Source organism: Lytechinus pictus, chromosome 1 (assembly GCF_037042905.1).
Source record: "Lytechinus pictus isolate F3 Inbred chromosome 1, Lp3.0, whole genome shotgun sequence".
NCBI lineage: Eukaryota > Metazoa > Echinodermata > Echinoidea > Temnopleuroida > Toxopneustidae > Lytechinus > Lytechinus pictus.
In genome coordinates this window covers 42122236-42150200 of record NC_087245.1, presented here as the reverse complement: position 1 = coordinate 42150200, position 27965 = coordinate 42122236, and the positions used below count along the sequence as shown (strand labels likewise).

Sequence of the window (27965 nt, the reverse complement as noted above, 5' to 3'; positions counted from 1 at the left end):
GGCGCGCCGGCGATATATATATGCAGGGCTAGTCGACTCGACTCTGGCGCATGGCCGGCTTGGCTTAACTTGCTAGCGCTATACGCTAGAGCCAAACTGAGACATGGCAGCCGGGTTGAGCCGTTTTTGGGCCTGTGCTCAGGTTGTTTCCCAAATGGTTACAAGGAGAGGAGTTGCATCACTTGCTGGAAAAGATGCACAGATACCAAGATATGTTAAAATTGTTGAAGTTGGACCCCGTGATGGGTTACAAAATGAAAAGGTAAGCAACGATTTGTACAAATTGTAGTTAGAGTTAGACTGTTGTCCCACATATTTATATCTATGCTGCAAATAGCGTATCGTCTATGGACTATGCCAGTCAATGTCATTCATTTCAAAATACGAAGTGACGAACGCTGTTCGCAGGGTGAGTGAATTGCGACAATGTCAGTGCTGACTAAAATAAATTAGATGATAAAAGAATAAAGAGGAAAAGAATGAAAATATAAATAATTAAGATAAAATTCGGTAAAAGAAGAGGGGGAACAACTACAAGCCAAAATAACATTATTCATTAACAAGTAACATACTAACAACGCTAAAAAAGTTAATTTTCTTTAAAAAAATTATGCAGTCTAAAAGACTAAAGACAAGGTTGGTCGAAAAGAGCGGGGCGGGGGGGGGGGGAGAATTCAGAAAGAAAAAGTAGACAAACGCAAATGGTGAAATGGCAAAAAAAAAGGACACAAAAAAGAAGGAAAGAAAGATCTCCCCCCCCAAAAAAAAAAAAGGGGGAAAAGAGTTAAGAAGAACTTAATTAAGAGAGAAAAAAGAGAAAGAAATGAGAGAAATTACATTCAAGAAAAAAGTTCTGGAAACTTGGGTTTGATAACCAGTCTGTGTGCTAGTTTTGATGAGGCATTTTTCCTTATTACTAGTCTGGCATAGTACTGTATACAAATATACAATGACACTCGAGGATCTGGCTAAAACTATTCGCATCGAAGGAACATCATATAGTACTATTCTCCCGAGGGCCATCGGCCCGAGGGAGAATAGTACAATGTGATGTTCCTGAGTGCAAATAGTTTTAGCCAGTTCCGAGAATGGGTCATTGTATATTTGTTTTATATCCCTTCCACTCATATATATTCTTCATACGATATTCTTCGTTGATACCCGACTTTTACAGCAAAACGATTTTTGATAAGTCGATGATGGAACAATCGTTGAGAAGTTGAGAAAATAATAAGCCTTAATTGCCGTATTGATCGTCTGTTCAGCGAGCGCACCTGGTTAGTGCAGCTCGCCGAAAGTTTCCCGTGGCATGCAGTGGAGAGTACCGTTGGGCTGAGCAGCGCTCTGCTCGCATCGCGCCGCACAGCTCGCGAATCGAGTAGGGGGCGGGGTAAAAACGTATAGTTCAGTTTTTCCCTAGGGAAAAAATGGACTATGCGTGACGTCAGCAAGGAAAATGAACTATTTCATGGCAAACGTCTTTCGTAGTAAAACTATTCTTTTCCTCCTTGTGTACACTCTCAATACAACAATCTTAAGTAAGGGATATAATAATTAGTATACTAACCTCGCACATGCCTTTATATGCCTACAGTCCACTTGTTGCTTGATACAAGCAATTGAGTATATGATCTTCACCACCATTTAGATGTTTTGCTAGTTCTGCAGCGAAAAAGGGCCTTTTCACACATGAAAAGATCAGATTAAGAAATTGTCATGTAATAGTGTAAAATGGGTGTAAGACTACAAGTCAAAATAAATTTTAGAGAACACCATTTTCAGTGATGTAATAGTATGATTGGGCATAATAAGATGATGTGAGAGTTTGATGTTGACCTGCATGTTTTATATTCTTTGTGTTCATGTACATGCATTCACAATGGAAATAACATGTAGAACATGGAACCTCATACAACATTTGTGTTTTCATACAGGCAATGGTTCCAACTGAAACCAAGATTGAGTTGATAAATCGTCTCTCTGACACTGGTCTTAAGGTGATTGAAGCTACCAGCTTTGTGTCACCAAAATGGATTCCTCAAGTGAGTATCAGTTAATGGGACGCTGTCATCTGCCCATCAAGAATATATCTTTAGATAGAAAAGGGCACCATCGAATGCATGTATATTTTGGTTTTGTATTTGGAATCAAGAGAATAAAGAAACAAAGAAAAATATTTCAAAAATTCTCATTTTTGTTTCTTTTAGGGGTAGTAGTAGTCAGTTTCAATAGATACATTTTTGTTTCAAGGTAAAATAATTATACAATAAATACATGTAGCCACACATATTAATTGAATGAATAAAGAAAATGGTATCAATGAAAATTCAGATACTTGTCATTATTTCTCTTTTTGCATTTGAAAACATGCAAATTTACTTTTGTCAAATTATTTATTCATTTATTTTTGGCATTTAAAGGGAAAGTTCACTCAAACAAAAAGTTTAATGTAAAAAAATTAAACAAATAAAATATTGGTGAAGGTTTGAGGAAAATTCATGAAATATTTAAAAAAAAGGTTATTAGAAGTTCAATATTTTTATTTGTGACGTCATATGCGAGCATCTTTTCATGTATCATGAATTAAAAAAAAAACAATGAAATGACATTTTCTCAAAAAATTGTAATTCTTTTATTGTACCTTCAGTATATCAATAGATGAATCATTTCACATCCGCTGCCCTGATCCGCTCCTGACAAAAAATAATTTAGTCCTCATGAACCATTAGAAAATTGAAATTCATGGTCGTTTATGATGTCACAAATCAAAAACTTAAAATTTAAATTTATAACTTTCTTAATCTTTGATGGATTATTATTTTATTTGTCACACATCGGTCAATTTGTTTGTTTGACCTTTTGTTTTAAATTGTATTCTTAATTTGTGAAAGGTCATGTCTACCCCAGAAAAATTAGGATTTTAGTCAATAGAGAAAATCAAACAAGCTTAATGCTGAAAATTTAGTTTTTTGCTTATTTTTTACAAAATAATTATATAAACAACTCAGTGACATGCAAATGAGAGTCGATGATGCCACTCACTCACTATCTTGTTTTTTATTATTTGAATTATACAATATAGAGTATATCAATTTTTACAGATTTGACAAAAAGGACCAACTTGACTGAACCATAAAATGTTAAAGCAATGGTAGTCGCACATGTTCAGGGGGGAATTTAACTTTTTTTCACAGGACAACAGAGAAAATTTGAATATTTAATATGATAAAATACAAAAGAAATGGTGAGTGAGTGATTTTATCAGTCCCCTCATTTGCATTCCGACCAGGATGTGAATATATAACTGATTTGTCACTTTTGTGAAATTAAGCGAAACTTGAAAATGTCATAACTCTCTCTAATTATACATCTGATTTTGATGAAATTTTCAGCGTTGTGCTTGTTGGATTTTTATCTTTTTATTCAAATCAACTTTTTGTTGGGATGGACTTGTCCTTTATATTCGCTAACCAATAAACATCATGGATCATCTCAATACTTGCAACGCAAGCCCACACAGATTAATTTCCATGTCCATTTATTGCAACTTTCACTTTATCAGATGGGGGACCATACTGATGTCATGAAGGGTATCAGCAGGAGAGGAGGGGTTGACTACCCTGTTTTGACCCCTAACCTCCAGGGGTTCAAGTCGGCGCTTGAGGCTGGAGCTGAGGAGGTAGCCATCTTTGGTGCAGCGTCAGAAACCTTTAGCAAGTATGGGACACATGGCATCAGTGCAGTGTGCATTGATCTGTCAATATGTGATACTAAAATTCCAGGGGCCGCGGAACGGTTTTCAAAGTGGGGGGGCTGAGCCAAAAGTGGGGGGGGGGGGCTGACCATGCTAAAAATCACAATCATATGGTCATTTTTACATTTTTGTACACGGTTTTGGAAAAAAGTGGGGGGGCTGAAGCCCCTCCAGCCCCCCCGGTTCCGCGGCCCCTGAATTCTACACTGACATGATTGATGAAAATGTGGTATTAAGGCCATTTTGCGGTGGATGTGGATACGTAGATAAAACATTAAAAATGTTTTCTATACAACATATCATGGAAGCTTTGAAAACGGCTTTAATAGTCCAGGATAGAAGAGGCATAACCTTGTTTTTTTATATATACAATATTTTTTGATGGTTTCTTGTCAATTCGAGGGTGCTGATTACGAATCTGGATGATGCCACCCGTGTAACCTTGAGCATTTTCCGCAAATTGGCAAAATCCAATATGGCCGCCAAAATATGCAAATTACCCATGAAAATCATAAAATTGTCCACACATTGGCTATGAAATGCATGAAATTGTGTGGCAGGAGTAAAATACTCTCAGAAAAAATAATTTTTGACAAAATATTTATTTTCCAGATATTAAAAATGGCCGCCAAAGGCCTTTGTATACTCTATTATGTACAATATGAATAGGGAAAACTAATTTTCACAAAAATGAGCACTAAAGTGCAAACGATCGCAATGTATAAACGAAGTAATATATGCAAGTCATCATTACTAACGAGATATATCATTTATTATGTCATATATGGGAACATTTCTGTATTTTGATATCTAAAATAGCCGCCACTGGCCCAAATATTATTGCGTACAATGGCAATGGGGGCCAATACATTTCACAAGAGTGATCACTAAAATGCATATTATTAAGATTAAACGAATGGAATACTGACTAAAAAACATAATTGTTAACGAAATATATTATTAATATGCCATGTATGTGATGAATGTTTTATTTTGATATTCAAAATGGCTGCCAAAGGCCCTAAAAATATTATGCACAATGATAAAGAGGAGCAAAGAAATCACAAGAGAGAGCACTAAAATGCATATATATGTTATACATTAATGGGATACTGTCTAAAAACATATTTTCTAACGAAATATATCATTCAGGTTTCAAGTTTGTGTTAAATACTGTATTTTGACTTTCAAAATGGCCGCCACAGACATTAACAGTATCATGTACAATGCAAAGTGGGAAACCAATATTCACAGGCGTGAGTACCATAAATGCACGTAATAGTGATCTAGGAGTAAAATATTGTCTGAAAGCATAATTTCTATTAAGATATATCATTTATTCTGCCAGTTAGGTGATAAATACTGTTATTGGAAAGTCAAAATGGCCGCTACAGGCCCTTATGGTATTATGCACAGTGTGAATGGGAACAAATTATTTCAACAGAATTTGGCTTTGCTTGGCCAAATGGTGATGTACGAGTGTAATATTGTCTGAAAACATGATTTATAACAAAATATATCATATCCTATGTAATTTAGGTGATAAATACTGTATTTCAACATTCAAAATGGCTGCCATATGCCCTTTTTGTGAACATTATTTGTCTCCACTCAAATTGTATATTATACGATAAGGGCTTATGGTGGCCATTTTCAATTAAAAAATGCAGCATTTATCAACTTAATTACACATGATATGATATATCTCGGTAGAAATCATGGTTTTAGACAATATTTCACCCTTTCACAATTCACAATTCACAATTATATGCAATATTTAGAGTCAAGCATAGCCAAATTCTGTCAAAATTATCTGTCCCATGTTACAATGTACACAATACTTTTAGGACCTATGGCAGCCATTTTGGATTTCAAAGTACAGCATTTATTACCACGACGACCAATATGTGATGTATTCACTTAGAAATCATGTTTAAGACAATATTTTTACTCTTATATCACAGTTATATGCATTTTATGATTCTCACTCTTGTGAAAATTAGTTTCTCCATTCGCATTGTACATGATAAATATAGTGCCTATGGCGGCCATTTTGAATGTCAAAATACAGCATTTATCACGTAAATGGTATATTAATGGCAATGATGGCAATGATGTTTTTAGTCAGTATTCCACTCGTTTATCTTAATAATATGCATTTTAGTGCTCACTCTTGTCATATTTTGGCCCCGGCCATTGCCATTGTACATAATACTCTTTGGGCCAGTGGCGGCTTTTAGATATCAAAATACAGCAATGTCCCCATATATGACATAATAAATGATATATCTCGTTAGTAATGATGATTTGCATATATTACTTTGTTCAAACATCGCAATTTTTTGCGGTTTAGTGCTAATTTTTGTGAAAAATTAGTTTTCTCTATTCATATTGTACATAATAGAGTATACAATGGCCTATGGCGGCCATTTTGAATATCAGGAAAATAAATATTTTGACAAGAGTATTTCACTCCCGCCACACGATTTCATGCATTTTATAGCCAATGTGCGGACAATTTTATGATTTTCATGGGTAATTTGCATATTTTGGCGGCCATATTGGATTTTGCCAATTTGCGGAAAATGCTCAAGGTTACACGAGTGGCATCATCCAGATTCGTAATCAGCACCCTCGAATTGACAAGAAACCATCAAAAAATATTGTATATATAAAAAAACAAGGTTTGGTCAAGTTTCTATGGGGCCTATCCTGGACTATAATGCATCCTACAATGTTGAAGTGAAGTCCAGTGCTTTACAATGTACATGTACATGCTGTACGATGGAATAATTCATGGTACCTAATAAAGTGCAGTCAAGAAATCTACTGGTACCCATTCATGCCTTAAGTTCTTAATGAATACATTCTCACCAAATTTAGACTCCCCATAGAGAAATGCAATTTTTATGGAGATCTGCATTTTCAAAGAACTTCAGGAAAAGTTAGGGTATGTGGGCCTTTATTACATGCACATGGCCGAGTACAGGGTATTATAATGGAATAGACGGAGTAGAAATTAGATATTAAATTCATTTATATCCAAGTCCAACTCACAGTCACACCCACACACACACACACACACGCATACACACACACACCCAAGATTCTAAGCATGAAAAAAAATAACTTATAAAATCATACAATATTGAACAACAAGTAATAATTCATTAATAAGTGAACAGGTATTCCTCAAAATACAAAAAGGTAGCATTCAAAAAGAGCCCCCAAAATGCAAAAAGTAGCCCCCGAAAGGTAGAAATGGAGCCCCCGAAATTTGACAAAAACTTTAAAATGGAGCCCCCGAAAAAAAAAAACTTCGCTTGAAGATCTATGGGGGGGGGGGGGTCTCCAAATCAATGATGATTAATCACTGTCCTTTAACTTGCAACAAGGAATGACTTAGACTGAATGTGGTGTTGCAAGAAACTTCGCTTGAAGATGTATGGGGGGGGGTCTCCAAATCAATTATTATTAATCACTGTTCTTCAACTTGCAACAAGGAATGACTTAGACTGAATGTGGTGTTGCAAGAAACTTCGCTTGAAGATGTATGGGGGGGGGTCTCCAAATCAATTATTATTAATCACTGTCCTTTAACTTGCAACAAGGAATGACTTAGACTGAATGTGGTGTTGCAAGAAACTTCGCTTGAAGATGTATGGGGGGGGGGGTCTCCAAATCAATTATTATTAATCACTGTTCTTCAACTTGCAACAAGGAATGACTTAGACTGAATGTGGTGTTGCAAGAAACTTCGCTTGAAGATGTATGGGGGGGGGGTCTCCAAATCAATTATTATTAATCACTGTCCTTTAACTTGCAACAAGGAATGACTTAGACTGAATGTGGTGTTGCAAGAAACTTCGCTTGAAGATGTATGGGGGGGGGGGTCTCCAAATCAATTATTATTAATCACTGTTCTTCAACTTGCAACAAGGAATGACTTAGACTGAATGTGGTGTTGCAAGAAACTTCGCTTGAAGATGTATGGGGGAGGGGTCTCCAAATCAATTATTATTAATCACTGTCCTTTAACTTGCAACAAGGAATGACTTAGACTGAATGTGGTGTTGCAAGAAACTTCGCTTGAAGATGTATGGGGGGGGGGGTCTCCAAATCAATTATTATTAATCACTGTCCTTTAACTTGCAACAAGGAATGACTTAGACTGAATGTGGTGTTGCAAGAAACTTCGCTTGAAGATGTATGGGGGGGGTCTCCAAATCAATTATTATTAATCACTGTCCTTTAACTTGCAACAAGGAATGACTTAGACTGAATGTGGTGTTGCAAGAAACTTCGCTTGAAGATGTATGGGGGGGGGGTCTCCAAATCAATTATTATTAATCACTGTTCTTCAACTTGCAACAAGGAATGACTTAGACTGAATGTGGTGTTGCAAGAAACTTCGCTTGAAGATGTATGGGGGGGGGGGTCTCCAAATCAATGATGATTAATCACTGTTCTTCAACTTGCAACAAGGAATGACTTAGACTGAATGTGGTGTTGCAAGAAACTTCGCTTGAAGATGTATGGGGGGGGGGTCTCCAAATCAATTATTATTAATCACTGTTCTTCAACTTGCAACAAGGAATGACTTAGACTGAATGTGGTGTTGCAAGAAACTTCGCTTGAAGATGTATGGGGGGGGGGGTCTCCAAATCAATGATGATTAATCACTGTTCTTCAACTTGCAACAAGGAATGACTTAGACTGAATGTGGTGTTGCAAGAAACTTCGCTTGAAGATGTATGGGGGGGGGGGTCTCCAAATCAATGATGATTAATCACTGTTCTTCAACTTGCAACAAGGAATGACTTAGACTGAATGTGGTGTTGCAAGAAACTTCGCTTGAAGATGTATGGGGGGGGTCTCCAAATCAATTATTATTAATCACTGTCCTTTAACTTGCAACAAGGAATGACTTAGACTGAATGTGGTGTTGCAAGAAACTTCGCTTGAAGATGTATGGGGGGGGGGGTCTCCAAATCAATTATTATTAATCACTGTCCTTTAACTTGCAACAAGGAATGACTTAGACTGAATGTGGTGTTGCAAGAAACTTCGCTTGAAGATGTATGGGGGGGGGGTCTCCAAATCAATTATTATTAATCACTGTTCTTTAACTTGCAACAAGGAATGACTTAGACTGAATGTGGTGTTGCAAGAAACTTCGCTTGAAGATGTATGGGGGGGGGGGTCTCCAAATCAATTATTATTAATCACTGTTCTTCAACTTGCAACAAGGAATGACTTAGACTGAATGTGGTGTTGCAAGAAACTTCGCTTGAAGATGTATGGGGGGGGGGGTCTCCAAATCAATTATTATTAATCACTGTTCTTCAACTTGCAACAAGGAATGACTTAGACTGAATGTGGTGTTGCAAGAAACTTCGCTTGAAGATGTATGGGGGGGGGGGGTCTCCAAATCAATGATGATTAATCACTGTTCTTCAACTTGCAACAAGGAATGACTTAGACTGAATGTGGTGTTGCAAGAAACTTCGCTTGAAGATGTATGGGGGGGGGGGGTCTCCAAATCAATGATGATTAATCACTGTTCTTCAACTTGCAACAAGGAATGACTTAGACTGAATGTGGTGTTGCAAGAAACTTCGCTTGAAGATGTATGGGGGGGGGGTCTCCAAATCAATTATTATTAATCACTGTCCTTTAACTTGCAACAAGGAATGACTTAGACTGAATGTGGTGTTGCAAGAAACTTCGCTTGAAGATGTATGGGGGGGGGGGTCTCCAAATCAATTATTATTAATCACTGTTCTTCAACTTGCAACAAGGAATGACTTAGACTGAATGTGGTGTTGCAAGAAACTTCGCTTGAAGATGTATGGGGGGGGTCTCCAAATCAATTATTATTAATCACTGTCCTTTAACTTGCAACAAGGAATGACTTAGACTGAATGTGGTGTTGCAAGAAACTTCGCTTGAAGATGTATGGGGGGGGGGGTCTCCAAATCAATTATTATTAATCACTGTCCTTTAACTTGCAACAAGGAATGACTTAGACTGAATGTGGTGTTGCAAGAAACTTCGCTTGAAGATGTATGGGGGGGGGGGTCTCCAAATCAATTATTATTAATCACTGTTCTTCAACTTGCAACAAGGAATGACTTAGACTGAATGTGGTGTTGCAAGAAACTTCGCTTGAAGATGTATGGGGGGGGGTCTCCAAAGCAATTATTATTAATCACTGTCCTTTAACTTGCAACAAGGAATGACTTAGACTGAATGTGGTGTTGCAAGAAACTTCGCTTGAAGATGTATGGGGGGGGGGGGTCTCCAAATCAATTATTATTAATCACTGTCCTTTAACTTGCAACAAGGAATGACTTAGACTGAATGTGGTGTTGCAAGAAACTTCGCTTGAAGATGTATGGGGGGGGGGGGTCTCCAAATCAATTATTATTAATCACTGTCCTTTAACTTGCAACAAGGAATGACTTAGACTGAATGTGGTGTTGCAAGAAACTTCGCTTGAAGATGTATGGGGGGGGGGGGTCTCCAAATCAATTATTATTAATCACTGTTCTTCAACTTGCAACAAGGAATGACTTAGACTGAATGTGGTGTTGCAAGAAACTTCGCTTGAAGATGTATGGGGGGGGGGTCTCCAAATCAATTATTATTAATCACTGTTCTTCAACTTGCAACAAGGAATGACTTAGACTGAATGTGGTGTTGCAAGAAACTTCGCTTGAAGATGTATGGGGGGGGGGGTCTCCAAATCAATTATTATTAATCACTGTCCTTTAACTTGCAACAAGGAATGACTTAGACTGAATGTGGTGTTGCAAGAAACTTCGCTTGAAGATGTATGGGGGGGGGGTCTCCAAATCAATTATTATTAATCACTGTTCTTCAACTTGCAACAAGGAATGACTTAGACTGAATGTGGTGTTGCAAGAAACTTCGCTTGAAGATGTATGGGGGGGGGGGTCTCCAAATCAATTATTATTAATCACTGTTCTTCAACTTGCAACAAGGAATGACTTAGACTGAATGTGGTGTTGCAAGAAACTTCGCTTGAAGATGTATGGGGGGGGGTCTCCAAATCAATTATTATTAATCACTGTTCTTCAACTTGCAACAAGGAATGACTTAGACTGAATGTGGTGTTGCAAGAAACTTCGCTTGAAGATGTATGGGGGGGGGGTCTCCAAATCAATTATTATTAATCACTGTTCTTCAACTTGCAACAAGGAATGACTTAGACTGAATGTGGTGTTGCAAGAAACTTCGCTTGAAGATGTATGGGGGGGGGGTATCCAAATCAATTATTATTAATCACTGTTCTTCAACTTGCAACAAGGAATGACTTAGACTGAATGTGGTGTTGCAAGAAACTTCGCTTGAAGATGTATGGGGGGGGGGGTCTCCAAATCAATTATTATTAATCACTGTTCTTCAACTTGCAACAAGGAATGACTTAGACTGAATGTGGTGTTGCAAGAAACTTCGCTTGAAGATGTATGGGGGGGGGGTCTCCAAATCAATTATTATTAATCACTGTTCTTCAACTTGCAACAAGGAATGACTTAGACTGAATGTGGTGTTGCAAGAAACTTCGCTTGAAGATGTATGGGGGGGGGTCTCCAAATCAATTATTATTAATCACTGTTCTTCAACTTGCAACAAGGAATGACTTAGACTGAATGTGGTGTTGCAAGAAACTTCGCTTGAAGATGTATGGGGGGGGGGTCTCCAAATCAATTATTATTAATCACTGTTCTTCAACTTGCAACAAGGAATGACTTAGACTGAATGTGGTGTTGCAAGAAACTTCGCTTGAAGATGTATGGGGGGGGGGGGTCTCCAAATCAATTATTATTAATCACTGTTCTTCAACTTGCAACAAGGAATGACTTAGACTGAATGTGGTGTTGCAAGAAACTTCGCTTGAAGATGTATGGGGGGGGTCTCCAAATCAATTATTATTAATCACTGTTCTTCAACTTGCAACAAGGAATGACTTAGACTGAATGTGGTGTTGCAAGAAACTTCGCTCGAAGATCTATGGGGGGGGGGGTCTCCAAATCAATTATTATTAATCACTGTTCTTCAACTTGCAACAAGGAATGACTTAGACTGAATGTGGTGTTGCAAGAAACTTCGCTTGAAGATGTATGGGGGGGGGGTCTCCAAATCAATTATTATTAATCACTGTTCTTCAACTTGCAACAAGGAATGACTTAGACTGAATGTGGTGTTGCAAGAAACTTCGCTTGAAGATGTATGGGGGGGGGGTCTCCAAATCAATTATTATTAATCACTGTTCTTCAACTTGCAACAAGGAATGACTTAGACTGAATGTGGTGTTGCAAGAAACTTCGCTTGAAGATGTATGGGGGGGGGGGTCTCCAAATCAATTATTATTAATCACTGTTCTTCAACTTGCAACAAGGAATGACTTAGACTGAATGTGGTGTTGCAAGAAACTTCGCTTGAAGATGTATGGGGGGGGGGTCTCCAAATCAATTATTATTAATCACTGTTCTTCAACTTGCAACAAGGAATGACTTAGACTGAATGTGGTGTTGCAAGAAACTTCGCTTGAAGATGTATGGGGGGGGGTCTCCAAATCAATTATTATTAATCACTGTTCTTCAACTTGCAACAAGGAATGACTTAGACTGAATGTGGTGTTGCATACCTGCCAACCATTCCGATTTTGGCGGAATTATACCGATTTTTATACCTCCATTCCGAATTACGAATTTTAAAACCAAAATTCAGATTTTTGGGTTAATCAATATAGTGTTGAAATTATTGAAACGGCTGTATGATGCGACTAACGCATGCACGGCTCATATCAAGATGCGACTAACGCATAAACAACTGGAGCGCACGGCTACGCAAATGCGCTAGTTTTGCTCAGAGAGAGACGTTAAACGGCGCGCAAACACTGCTAAGTGCGCAGTTCCATTGCAAATGCATGTGAAAATAACGAGCGTACACGCTACGGCCGCACTTAGCGTTGACTTCCGGAAAAAAATGGCGGCTGACATCGGCTTGCGAAAGTGCCAGTTTTTAGTGAGGACATGTTTTCATAATCCACGAACATCGGAAAAACCGTGAAAAATACACTTTTTTAGACCCCTTGTTTCCTAACTACGATGTTAAAAATTACCGGTGGTGATATTTTTGACGCGAAATATGGTGATTTAGGTAAGAAAATTTCAACTTTTATTTGAGGTTTTGCCCATGTCGCCGGAAGATTTTGTAGTGAGGGAGTGAGTTAGTGAATGTGCAGTGTATGTCTAGTGTGTTTGGTGATTTCAGTGGTATATTTCTGAGCTTCTGCGCTGCCTGCATGCTGCAGCTGCCGAACGGCTGCACACCATACCCCCCGCGCCGCCCGGTCAGCCGCGCACCGACGCTAGATCTATCCCAACGCAATTTTAACATTGATCTGTACTTTATTTTTTGAATAGTTGTCAAATTTTTGAGGAAGAAAAGAGATTATCAAATTTCAATCTCAAGTTGAGCCTTCGGAGCCGAACGCCAAATCTACTTGCTTCGCTTGCCTAAGCTCCCGGCGCCCGCCGAGTTGCTGCGCCTCAGCCTCCCCGTCTTAGCTCACCGGCGCACCGCAAGTGCGCATTGCGGGTCGGGCGCATTTTTGTCATGGCTGAAAATCTGCTCTCTTATACCAACAAGCACTTATCCAATTAAGGTTTTGTCCTCTGTCAGTAACCCCTGTGCGGTGAAATAACATGAATATGATTGTCAATGTTTGGCTTATTTTCTCTTGATATAGGCTGGATAAATGTTTGATTTTTTGGCACGTCAGTTTTTCATACAGTAAGTTAGGCCCAACTTAGATCTAAATTTATCATAAAAATAGGCCTATGCCTTGGCCCATAACTCAATTGAATTATTGAAATTAATTTTTTCTAATTAAAAAGAGAATCTGTGGAGATGAAGATCTGCATCAATCTCACTTTCCACCAATAGAGGGCTCTCAAAAATATATTCAAAATTAAAGTTTTTGAGAGCTCTGGTGAACAAGAAAAATTCATAGATTTAAATGAAAACAAATCACACCTGCATGAAACTGGGTGTTTTGTCACAAAAGTGATATTTAAAGACCTTCTTTTAATTGACAAATGATATTAAATTACATAAAGGTAGATTATGAGGGTATATTTGCTTTAAAAAGTGTAGGGAAATGCGCTACTCTTACATGCTGAAAATGCAAAGAGCCCCTAGGCCTACCGTTAAAACGGGCCGGACACCCACCCGGTGCCCTCGTAGTATTGATACTGATTTTTTATTATCAAAGGTTGGCAGGTATGGTGTTGCAAGAAACTTCGCTTGAAGATGTATGGGGGGGGGGGGGTCTCCAAATCAATTATTATTAATCACTGTTCTTCAACTTGCAACAAGGAATGACTTAGACTGAATGTGGTGTTGCAAGAAACTTCGCTTGAAGATGTATGGGGGGGGTCTCCAAATCAATTATTATTAATCACTGTTCTTCAACTTGCAACAAGGAATGACTTAGACTGAATGTGGTGTTGCAAGAAACTTCGCTTGAAGATGTATAGGGGGGGGTCTCCAAATCAATTATTATTAATCACTGTTCTTCAACTTGCAATGAGGAATGACTTAGACTGAATGTGGTGTTGCAAGAAACTTCGCTTGAAGATGTATGGGGGGGGGGGTCTCCAAATCAATTATTATTAATCACTGTTCTTCAACTTGCAACAAGGAATGACTTAAACTGAATGTGGTGTTGCAAGAAACTTCGCTTGAAGATGTATGGGGGGGGGTCTCCAAATCAATTATTATTAATCACTGTTCTTCAACTTGCAACAAGGAATGACTTAGACTGAATGTGGTGTTGCAAGAAACTTCGCTTGAAGATGTATGGGGGGGGGGTCTCCAAATCAATTATTATTAATCACTGTTCTTCAACTTGCAACAAGGAATGACTTAGACTGAATGTGGTGTTGCAAGAAACTTCGCTTGAAGATGTATGGGGGGGGGGGGTCTCCAAATCAATTATTATTAATCACTGTTCTTCAACTTGCAACAAGGAATGACTTAGACTGAATGTGGTGTTGCAAGAAACTTCGCTCGAAGATCTATGGGGGGGGGGGGGTCTCCAAATCAATTATTATTAATCACTGTTCTTCAACTTGCAACAAGGAATGACTTAGACTGAATGTGGTGTTGCAAGAAACTTCGCTTGAAGATGTATGGGGGGGGGGGTCTCCAAATCAATTATTATTAATCACTGTTCTTCAACTTGCAACAAGGAATGACTTAGACTGAATGTGGTGTTGCAAGAAACTTCGCTTGAAGATGTATGGGGGGGGGGGGTCTCCAAATCAATTATTATTAATCACTGTTCTTCAACTTGCAACAAGGAATGACTTAGACTGAATGTGGTGTTGCAAGAAACTTCGCTTGAAGATGTATGGGGGGGGGGATCTCTAAATCAATTATGATTAATCACTGTTCTTCAACTTGCAACAAGGAACATAAACTGATTTGCGACAGCTAAAATCGATCTATCGATTGTAAATTTGCAACACAAAAGTTGTGTTGTTTGCAAATGTTGCAACCAAGATTCAATTACAATCTATTGGGGGTCTCCAAATCAATCAAGACTTTCAATTATTTGCAAGTTTTGCAATTGATCCCTGCTATGCTTCTTGCCATATTAAACAAGTACTGGTATCATAAATTGATATTGCTACAGCTAAAATTGATCTATGGAGGGTTGTGGCCCAGTGGATTAGTCTTCTGACTTTGAAACAGTGGTATGGAAATCCATCAATGTCATAATTTTTTTCAACAGGAAATTTACACAATGTCCTTAGTAAAATAAAAAACAAAGAGAAGCATACAGAATTTTCAAGAAAGCAATGAATGTACATGTATGAATATACAACATACAGTTGAGGTCAAAAGTTTACATACACCCATGGAATTCAGTGAAATTTGTTCGCTTGCCAAACATCGTAAAATTTACTATATCTTCAGAAATATAAATACTACCATGATGAATTTGGTATCAAATGAAAGAGCATATTAAGCTCTTTCACATGGTTGGGAATTTTGGGATTAAAGTATATTTCAGGTGGAAAAAAAGTAATATTCATGTCAAATGTATTCTATTTTTTGTTATTATATTTTCAAACATCATTTTATAGGAATATATAAATGTCAAATCTTTGATTTATAATAATACATTTTCTATCATGATATGTCACCACTGAACAAAAAAGTGTAATCTGACATGTTTGCGTTGAGAAGTAACTAACACAAATATGAAATGTTTTTGTCAAGTTTTTGTCTCGCTCTGCTATGCAGGCGAGACAAAAACTTGACAAAAACATAGGCGCCGCTTTTCCGACGGTGGCGGCGGCGGCGTCAACATCAAATCTTAACCTAAGGTTAAGTTTTTGAAATGACATCATAACTTAGAAAGTATATGGACCTAGTTCATGAAACTTGGACATAAGGTGAATCAAGTATTATTGAACATCCTGCCTGCGTTTCAGGTCACATAACCAAGGTCAAAGGTCATTTAGGGTCAATGAACTTAGACCATGTTGGGAGAATTATTTTCAAAAACTTAACCGAAGGTTAAGTTTTTGAAATGACATCATAACTTAGAAAGTATATGGACCTAGTTCATGAAACTTGGGCATAAGGTTAATCAAGTATTAGTGAATATCCTGCTCGAGTTTCAGGTCACGTGACCAAGGTCAAAGGTCATTTAGGGTCAATGAACTTTGGTCAAGTTGGGGGTATTTGTTGAATTACTATCATAACTTTGAAAATTTATGGATCTAGTTCATGAAACTTGGACATAAGGTTAATCAAGTATTAGTGAATATCCTGCCTGAGTTTCAGGTCACATGACCAAGGTCAAAGGTCATTTAGGGTCAATGAACTTAGACCATGTTGGGAGAATTATTTTCAAAATCTTAACCGAAGGTTAAGTTTTTGAAATGACATCATAACTTAGAAAGTATATGGACCTAGTTCATGAAACTTGGGCATAAGGTTAATCAAGTATTAGTGAATATCCTGCCTGAGTTTCAGGTCACATGACCAAGGTCAAAGGTCATTTAGGGTCAATGAACTTTGGCCAAGTTGGGGGTATTTGTTGAATTATCATCATAATTTGAAAATTTATGGATCTAGTTCATGAAACTTGGACATTAGGTTAATCAAGTACCACTGAATATCCTGTGCGAGTTCCAGGTCACATGACCATGGTCAATGGTCATTTAAGGTCAATGAACTTTGGCCGTGTTGGGGGTATTTGTTAAATTACCATCCTAACTCTGAAAGTTTATGGATCTAGTTCATAAAACTTGGACGTAAGAGTAATCAAGTATCACTGAACATCCTGTATGAGTTTCAGGTCACATGACCATGGTCAAAGGTCATTAAAGGTCAATGAACTTTGGCCGTGTTGGGGGTATTTGTTGAATTACCATCCTAACTCTGAAAGTTTATGGATCTAGTTCATAAAACTTGGGATATAAGAGTAATCAAGTATCACTGAACATCCCCTGTGAGTTTCAGGTCACAAAACCAAGGTCAAAGGTCAGTTAAGGTCAATAAACTTAGGCCATGTTGGGGTAATTGTTGAATTGCCATCATAACTGTGAAAGTTTATGGATAGAGTGAATGAAATGTGGACATAGGTGTAGTTGACAAGTCTTGAGTCACCGTTCAAATGTCATTTATGGTCAATGAACGTGGTATTATGTCATTATACGAATAGTGTTTTTGTTAATGATTATTTTATAGTAGTTTTCAAAGTTAGCACTGCTGCTATATTATATCGCGAAATGCAGACTGCCAGAGGCGTTCCACTTGTTATTTTTAATTTGTCTATAAAGATATGATTTTTTTGGGGGGGTGGGGATGACACCTAAATATTTTTCAGCTCTGATGACAAAGCAATGTGATGAAGGGGCATGACCTACCCATTTCTTTGATATCAAGTTGTCATGATAGCACAAATAGTTTATAAGATTCAATAACTTTTATGATGTTTGGCAAGTGTCAACTTTTCTTTGAACTTTCTGGGTGTATGTAAACTTTTAGCCTCAACTGTATGAAGGAAATATTTAAACAAACTTGCATTTTAGATGTTGACGTCGCTGGCTTTCCATAGTTGTGATTGATCAGATAGTCGCAACTCTTTGTAAGACGGGATCCTGATCTCCAGCCTCAAATCCATAAAAGTGGTTTATAAATAATCTCTTTTTTTGTGTGTGCTTTCCTCCACCTGTAGGAAAAATATTAACTGTTCTATCGACGAGAGTTTGGATAGATTTTCCTCGGTGATTGAAGCAGCTCGTGAAGCAAATGTCAAGGTGCGAGGATATGTGTCATGTGTACTAGGATGTCCGTATGAGGGCGCTGTTCATCCAGAAGCAGTGGCAAAGGTCAGTAGGGTAAAGGGTATTTGAATACAACAGATTAAGTTAGACATCAAACAGATACATCTTAATAGTTTCTGCATTTTGAGCCAGTCAGTTTGCAATACTGTACAAAGGCTAATATTCTGTGATTACTGGCAAAAACATTTTGTTTTTTTCATTTTTGGGGCCACTATTTACTACCTTGTGCCTCAATCTGTGACATTTGATAAGCTTTAATAATGCAGTGAATGGACATTTTTTCCAGGACTCTTTTGAACATTTCGGAAGTCAAAATCGCCCCAAGCCCTGTGTAATTGTTGCTGCTGTGATATTTTCCTTCCTTGATAATAATAAACGAATAGGAGATAAAACTATGTTGAGTCTACCAACATTGCCAGTAGGTTGCTTCCCAGAAAGACATTCACATGTAATACCATTGAGAGCACTGATACAAATTGATATTTTTGATTGCATATCATTATGTCCGGGATCAGTTTTGTCCCAATGTAGGTGGAAAATGTCCATTACAGTGTCCATTACAGAAATAGGCAAAACTTCTCAGGAATCTTTGAGTTGAATATTCACATACATGTACATTTAATCACTTTCAGATTAATAGTAGGAATTAAACCTGTTTAATGAGATTAATACAACCTCTGAATTTAATGATTATAAATCTTGACTGAATTCTCATAGATTTACAGTTACATCTGTACTAAGAATTAAGTGCACTTTTAGTTAGCATGCCATCTTTGTTGTTTACATCGCACAGAATTCCCCTTGTTAAGGAATGCAACAAAATATGTATGCCTTTTAATGTTCTCCCCATCTGCCTACCTTCATCCTTTTATTAAAACATATATATGTTGTAAAAGTTGTGAATGTGTAGATCACAATTCTGTTCATTGCAGGTTGCAGACAAAATGTACAAGATGGGCTGCTATGAGATCTCCCTGGGTGACACGATAGGGGTGGGCACCCCCGGTATGATGCAAACCTTGTTAGAGACCGTACTAGAAACCATTCCTGCTGAACATATAGCCGTCCATTGCCACGACACCTATGGGCAAGCACTAGCAAATATCCTGGCTGCATTACAGGTAACAAGACAGATATTTAGAGGTCCCCTGATGTGCAAATGCATAATATCTTCTGTTAATATGTACAAGTCTTTCCTTACATGTTACGTCTAAATGTGCATCATATAATTTTAATGTTTTTTATTTCGATTTTGTGCTTAGCCCCGCCTACTTTAAATCTGCAAGATCACTTGTTATACGCCCGTCCTAGGGACGTATTATGGTATCATGCTCAGTGTCCGTCCGTCTGTCCGTTAACTTTTCCTTGTTATCGCGATAACTTCAGTAATAATCAAACATAAGCTCATATAATTTAGTGTGAATGATACTAGCATGGATCCCAGGAAGCTTATTGATTTTGAGGTCAAAAGGTCAATGTTCCAGGTCGCAGTGACATGTTAATCATCTTACCCTTCTTAAGTCCTTGTTAACGCGATAACTTTAGTTTAACTTAACCTAGGCTCATATAATTTGGTGTGTATTATACTAGTATAGATCCCAGGAATTCTATTGATTGTGAGGTCAAAAGGTCAAAGGTGAAGTCACCACCTTCCACTTTTCTTGCTTGACCAATAACTCCATTTACCGTGTTACAGATGGGCGTATTTTGTGCTCGCCTTAGCGACACTCTTGTTGCAATAAACATTGCTATGCAACTTGCCATGACTGTGAGCCATTGCTAACAATGGCATCATAAGTTTTCATACAATACCACCTCACAACCTTTTTTTGAAAAACATTTTTTGATAAAGCAGGCCATTTCATAAAGCTGTTCGTAAGTTAAGAGTGACTTTCAGAATGACTGATGACCCTTTCTTGTGTAAATGATATTCACTAATAGCACATAAGAAAGGTTTACCAGTTGTTAAAGGAGAATGAAACTCTTGGAGCAAGTTAGCTTTTGTGAAAGCAGAAAAATCAAAGAATAAGATCAACAAAACTTTGAGTAAAATAGGACTAGCAATAAAAGAGTTATGAGCATTTGAATGTCGAGATCACTAATGCTATGGAGATCCTCCCATTGGCAATGCGACCAAGATCTGTGATGTCACACACGTACAACTCTCCCATTTGGACACTGAAAATATACCCCAAAACATCTCTTTTTGCTCATTCTAATCATATGACAAACGATTCATCAATGATATAATGTTGTGAAACCTCTGTACTTGTCATCTCATAAAGAGAACACCTCACCTTGTGATAGACTCTATAAAAGTGAGAATATAAGTGAAATAAGTACTAAAGTAATGAGGGAGTTGTACGTGTGTGATATCACAGATCTTGGTCGCATTGCCGTCGGGAGGATCTACATGGCACTAGTGATCTCAATATTCGAATGCTCATAACTTTCTTATTATTCATTCAATCTTCCTCAAACTTTCAACAATATGTTTCTTTGATTTTTCTCTTTGATATGGATTCAGCTGGTTTCAAGGGTTTCATTCTCCTTTAAAGTCACTCTTAACTTACTAACAGCTTTATGAAACACTCACCCGCACAGTTTGAATGGTTGTGAGGGGGGGGGGTGATCATGCCCCCACTGTTCTAAACACCATATAGAATTACATGTAGCTTATTTTATAGTTGAATTTAGATAGCCAAATAATGAATAAAAAAAAGGTATATTGGGACTAAAGCCTACATAAAAAAAACTCTTGTTCAGTTAATGAATATGAATGTTGTCTTCACCATTTAAAGAGCCCAGTAAATTCTTTCCTTCAAAAAGAATTCATTCGCATTGCGCTTTAATCATCCCTGGTGAGGTAAATGGTACTGGCAGGAAGAAATTATCAATAAAGCTGTGATCACCCAATAAACTGTTACCTAGTTTAGCTGGTTTTTAAAGGAGCACCTTTAGCATCTAAGAAGGTGGATATTTTTCGTTATTATTATTGTTATTATTATTGTTATTATATTTGATGTTATTATTGTTGTTATTATTATTGTCATTATTATTGTATCATCGTTATTATCATCATCAGCCAGTTTTGTAACCATTTATTACCTATGCGCTTTCTGGAACATTGAGAAGCTATTGAAAATGCCCGTCAAATCACATTGAAGAGCCTAGAGGTCATTATCGAAAATTGGTAAACCGAATAGTCCTACGATTCGAAGCTGATGAAAAAGTGCAAATATGTTGTTTGTCGAGAACTCAGGGCGACACTGCTGTTTTGATTTTTGACAGAAATTCTCAATGTACCAGAAAGAGTCTACTTAGGGTTGCCAAATCCCTATCATCATTAATTTCTCTCTTTTTTCAGATGGGAGTGACAGTAGTTGACTCCTCTGTAGCTGGTCTAGGGGGTTGTCCCTATGCAAGGGGGGCATCAGGTAACGTCGCGACTGAAGATGTAGTTTACATGCTCAATGGTCTTGGTATAGAAACGGTAAGAGGTCTTCAAATAATTCTCTAGAAATTGATCTGTTAGGGGGAAAATATGTGAGCCTCAAATTAAGTCTCTGTTTATATCTGCGATAAGAATAAGTTGTTCCTGAATCTAAAAGTTATATATTAAGGTCATAGTAATCATAACAATTGACGAAAAGACCACCTAATTCGTCCACATGACAAATTAAATTTCAACTTATAAGTTACGATTTGATCAAGAACTTCTTTATTATCATATCTACTAGCAGAGAAAGAATATGATGTTTCTTACAAAAAGCAAAATAAATGGGGAATATGACATCATTGTATCTATCATTTGCATTTTACCTTGGTTATGCATTGAATGTTTTCTTAATAATGATTGAGTGAAACAAAATGTCACAACTTTTTACTTTTACGTCCAATTTTGAATTTTTTTTAAAAAGTGTAATGCTCATTTGAATTTTCTTTATATTCAAATCACATTGAGTTGGACTTGATTGATAGTTTGGTATTTTACTATTGTCTCTGACCCCCCCCCCCCCCCCTCACAAAAATAATGAAGAAATCAAATTCTTACAGGCAATATTAATTTCATAAAACTCTTTGTCCATTTCCTTGCAGGGTATTGAGTTGGAGAAGATTGTTTCAGTTGGACAGTTCATTTCCAGAGAGCTAGGTAGACAGAACTTTTCCAAAGTGGGAAACGCCATGAGCAAACTATGATGGAACTGCCTATCTCAGTAGAACTGTGTTGTGCAATCGCCAAAGACTGTTTTGTACCCTCCTCCTTGCGTCCTCCACCTACATTACATTACATTATGTTTGTGCTCCATTCTCCATTCTAGAAATGGTGGGATATGCCTACGTGGTGACCAGCAAAATAAGGAATTTTCGAGATCACGCCAGCTCGCATAGTTGATGTCATGAGCTTATTTTCTGTATTCATATGATTTTATTGGAGCTACTTACCACATTTTATGGAAATACAAGTTAATCAAGTTAAATCTCATTCGACCACAGAAATCTGCCGGACTCCAGGGAAAAACTTCATCATTGAAGATGAAATAGTACATGCTTGTATGAATTAGTCTTAAACATTGCTTCTACGAGGACAATTATTCAACGTTATATTGACGGTCGACTTATACAGACAAATATGGCCTATATTCTCAAAATTGGTTTTAATTGTACCATGGTACAAAACCGTTGCACTGTGCAGATTTCTCATACTGTATGTAACTACATGCACTCTTATTTCATCACATATAACATATTGTGGCTGATATGTCATTCATGTTCCTAAGGCTACTCACAAATGATTTTAAAAAGAACCATTTCTAAGACCAATCTAATATCATGTCTTATTTATTCGACCATGTACAAACTCCCATCTGGTTTCATTGTTGCGTGATTGTACACTCCAAGTATGCTATTTGTTCGCTGAAGTTTTGTGTCATCCAGTTGTACAGCTTGTCAAGGTAGCACGTTGCAGGCTGCTCTGGAGTCATGTTGAAACCTTACATGCTCTCCTTCCACATGCATTCTGGCCAAGATCCTATTCAAGGGTTTCTCCTGTTGCTGCATGGAGTGTACATCTACCTTGTCCACCAGCTCAACCGAGTTCAACTGCAGCTCCTCCAGATTTCCCTCGAATATGTGGACTTTCTCTGCTTGTTTTGTCTTGCATACCGCTCTGAAATGGTTAAGTTCGCCACATTTCCCGCATTCCTTTCCGTATTCGGGGCATTTTTCCTTCACCTGCTCATGCTGTTTCCCACAGAATTTGCAGCTCTTCACTATCTTTGTGGGTTTTGACTTTGTTCCTTCGAACTCTTTGGCTTAGAATATATTGCTCCCTTTGTTCTTACTGCGTGAACTCGCTCTTCTTCTGGTCAATCCAGTATTCCTGCATTTTGCCTGGAAAGTTCTAAAGCCCTGCATGCCAAAAATGCACCTTTCATACGTCAGCCCAGGTCCTCGAAGCAGACGCTGTCTCATCTCGCCATCTGAAATTCCACAGATAATCCTGTCTCTGAGGAGTGAATTTTCTAACTTGCCAAAGTTGCATTTTCTAGCCAGCATTCTCAATTCGGTTAGGAAAGTGTCAAATCCTTTCCCTTTCTCTTGATGACGAGTGAAGAACTTGTATCTGTCCACCGTCTTGTTGTTTCGTGGCTTACAGTGCTTTCCTAGGGCATGGAGAGCATTCACAAATTTCTCCTCAGCTGGTCTCACCGTCTTGTAGATTTCCCTTCCTCAGACTCCATCAGGTATTGCAGCATTTGCAGCTTTTTTCCCCTCTGCTTGACCATCCATAGCCAAATTTACATACAAAGAGAGCTTATCCTTCCATTGGTCCCATTCTGAGGAAGATAACTTGTTTCAAAGTCTAAAGGCCGAGGGGGCTTGATCTGTGCCATTATAACTCAACTCAATCGTCAATCTCTCTCCGTTCGCTGGTGGCACCCTCTACCTTTGTGGTTTTGCTTTGGGAGGATTTCTGCCAGCAATTTCTGGTCACCCGCCAATCAGCAACTGTCTCCTGCTTTAGACCTAGATTTTCCTCACTTTATCATTCACTTTCCAGTCACACTAGTCATCATCATGAACATGGTTTTCATCAAAGTTGCTAATTCAACGAATCGAAAGGAATATTTCTCCTGATTTACTTACTGGACTCGACGTTATTATTGATAATTCGGTATTTCAAAATACATGAATTATACAATACAAATTACATAAACAATGGGATATATGTGACATAATACAAAGGACCTGGAATAGAGATGAAGGGGCTGCCTGGATTTGGAAAAGGTTAACTAAATTACCATGACCCACAGGTCTTCCTTCCCACACCCCTTTACCTCCATCCAGGTCAGTATAAGAATATAAAAAGAAACATATGAATTAAAAGTATACACCTGAAACTGGCAACAGTTAATTTGGCAAAACAAAAGTAACATGGATCCATCAGCAAATGTCATTTCAATTGATTCATTGCAATATAGATAAAAGAAAAAATATAATGATAATAAATATTAACAATTTTTTTATATACCGCAAATTGCCTCTAAGCGGTTAAGAGAAAGGAAATATGAAGTATAAAGGAAATAGAAATAGAAATACTTTGCACAACAAAATCAAAACTAATATTACAATTTACAACTTTTCTCACCAGATCATGAATAAAGAAATACCATCAAATGGGCCAATAAATGATGCAAGTAATTTGACTTGATTGTGTACATATCTAAACTGTTTTGAATCTTAATTGATTACTTAATTATGTCGTTATTCACATATTTCCATGACAAAAACACAGTTCACTATCGAGGCATTTTCTCTCACCCAAGTTGTCCTTGTAGCCGTCCTATAGCAACATTCCAAGCTAGATAATTTCCACTCTGACACCATGTAACATATAATGGCTGATATGTCTTTCGGGTCCTTACGGCTACTCACAAGTGATCTAAAAATGATGATGAATCTAACATTGTGTCTTATTTATTCGACCATGTACACTAAGAACAGTCCCGTTATAAATGTGTGCTTAAGGTTCATGCTTGTATAAAGGGTGATAATACAAGTAATCTGCATAATCCACAGTTTTGTACATGTACCATGATACAATTGAAACCTCTTGAGAAACAGGCCTATGTATGCTGCATAGCTCTTGGCTGTTTATTATGCATGAAGCTATTAAAGAATGTTAAATTTCATGTACAATGTGCATTTTTTTTAATGGAATCTAGCCTACATTTGATGTTTTTCGAGGAAAAAGAAAAACCAGGCTAGTAGATAATAATAATAATAATAATGGTATATTTACCCAGGGTAGCCACTTCAGTTCCGAAAACTGTTCTCCCAGCGGGCCCTGCTATTATTATTACCTGGCTAAGCCAGGCTTCCTATTCAGGTGCACACAGCTTTTTGAGGAATTACTTCCTGCCGGTACCCATTTACCTCACCTGGGTTGAGTGCAGCACACTGGATGAATTCCTTGCTGAAGGAATTTACGCCATGGCTGGAATTTGAACCCATGACCCTCTGTTTCAAAGTCCGGGACTAATCCACTGGGCCACGATGCAACATGAAGGTGAAAAATTGAACAGTATTGGACAAACAATAGGAGAGTTACATGCATGAATTTTTAACAGTTGTAAAAATTGGTAATCGCTATACCCATGGAGTCTTCAAATTGGTTGCATTGACGATGTTGTTCAACACCTTTTCATTGTAGTCTTCCTGTTGATGAGGGGGAACAATGCAGCCCCCAGGAAGCGTCAAAATTAGGCAACAATCATGGGCAGCAAATGAGTCAAATGAATTAATTTAGCTTTTCAACAGAGCTAATGTCATCATAATGGTCATTAATTGACCTGTGTATGTCTGCATATATATTCCATTATGTTCATTTATTGGAATATGAAAGTTATATTTCCCGATATTTAATACAGACTCTTACCAACTATTAAATACAAATGTATGCTCCTTCATTTTTGTCATACTTTATAGGAATTAGCAAGATGTTCAAATAAGTGCAATATTTGGTAGATATGGATCAATTTTCGATATTTATTTGTAATATTCAGAAAAGAAAACTATCACTTTGCTGTATTTGATGATTGTACACAAAAAACCAAACAAACAAATTTCCACCATGTTGTGGATGTTTAAGTGATTTATCAAGTACACAAACTCAAATCCTCGTGGTTTATATTATTAAAGATATGAGCATTCAAGTTTTAATTGTAATACTTAGTTTATGTATAATGTAAATTGAAAATGCAACTCTCTAATCAGAGTTTGACATTACAGGTCATACTTTGAATGAGGCTGAATCAAGTAAATTATCTTATCTTACTTTATGTAATTTTTTTTTTTAGCTTAATGTAAGTCTTTTTAGGGTTGGAGTTTGTATAGTGGGATAATAAATCTTAAAGCAGAATTTATAATAGCGACAACTGAGTATTTTTATATGCCTTTAAGGCCCAGTCACATTGTTCCGTACAAGCCTCGCGTGTGACTTGCGGGTTACTATTTTTGCTACCTGCAGGTTGCCCGCATTGACAGTATCTCACACGCTGTTGCCCACAAAAGCGCACGCAAGTCTTATTTGCATGCAGAAAAGTTTTCCTCAAAACTTTGTTGCGGGTGAGGTGCGGGTCATTGCCCGGAATGATGTGACAGGGCCTTTATATAGCTAAAAGAATTTGTATAAAGAGTACCGGTAGTTGGATACTAATTAGATAATAATATTTATTATAGATACCCAATGGCGACATGCATACATGTACAAACAACAGAGTATTTGGGCGTTAAATGATTATGTTGTTATATAGATATTGGTGTAACCATGGAGCTACTGTAACAATTAGGCTCAGTACCAATGCTCTTGTGTTATACAATGGAGCTCCTTTACATTATAGCATGGAGCTATCAATAGCTCTATGGTTATACTCATATTTTTGTGGTAGAGTTCAAGTTCTGTATTCTGGTAATAATGTAGAATGGATATACATAAGAAATTTTTGTAATCAGTTGACACCCTCTACATATATTATACATACTATCAGATTGTCTTTGTTTTTAATGTTATTATTTATATTTTAGGTAACATCATGCTTCTCTCAGTAACATCAGTACTTCTAAGCCACTTATCATTTGTTTATATTTGTAATCTACACTTATAGGTTCCCTCCAAGATTTTACATTTTATTTCTATCAATGTTTTAAGATAAAATGAATGAAGTAAAAGTGTCCATGTGTCCCCATTCCGCAGCAGACTCACAGCTCTGTACACTGCATACAAACTGATTTATCATCAGTTCATAATACACATTTATTTTTTTATGCATGTGATAGTTTATGTATGCTGTGTAGTTAAATGTACCGGATGCAAAAAAATATTTTGATAGACTTTTCTGGCAGTGACTGTAATAATGATCTGTATTCATAAAACTTGACCATCCCCTTGTATCCCTGAGATAAAAAACATTTCATGGTGGATAAATGTGAAGGCAAATTTATAAATCATTGGACACATGCAAGAATGCTCATTTCTCTCTACACATTCTAACACAATTAATGCAAGAAATTTTGCACTTTGGGGCATTTTTTCTTCTGTTGACACAACAAATTTTCAACCCTGCAATCTGTGCTCTTAAAGAAAAATGTACAAGTTTGAGTGAAAGGTTGGTATTCTGTCAGTGTTTTGGAGATTTCTTTCTTTGCAGCAATAACTTGGAAGATCAAGACTATTTTGTTGAATTATTGAGATGATGAGTGGCACACCATTTCACATCAATTTGAATAAATGTAATTATTAATATGTA

The 27965-nt window shown here is 37.3% G+C and overlaps 1 protein-coding gene across 1 annotated transcript; it reads left to right on the top strand.

Moving 5' to 3' along the window:
- Nucleotides 1–23: 23 nt before the first annotated feature.
- On the top strand, nt 24–27965 carry LOC129263190 (hydroxymethylglutaryl-CoA lyase, mitochondrial-like). Its single transcript, XM_064104757.1, has 7 exons — nt 24–262; nt 1935–2042; nt 3563–3804; nt 18045–18198; nt 19086–19274; nt 21521–21646; nt 22252–27965. Exons 1-7 carry the CDS (start codon nt 104–106, stop codon nt 22351–22353), a joined length of 1080 nt encoding a protein of 359 aa, XP_063960827.1. The 5' UTR covers nt 24–103; the 3' UTR covers nt 22354–27965.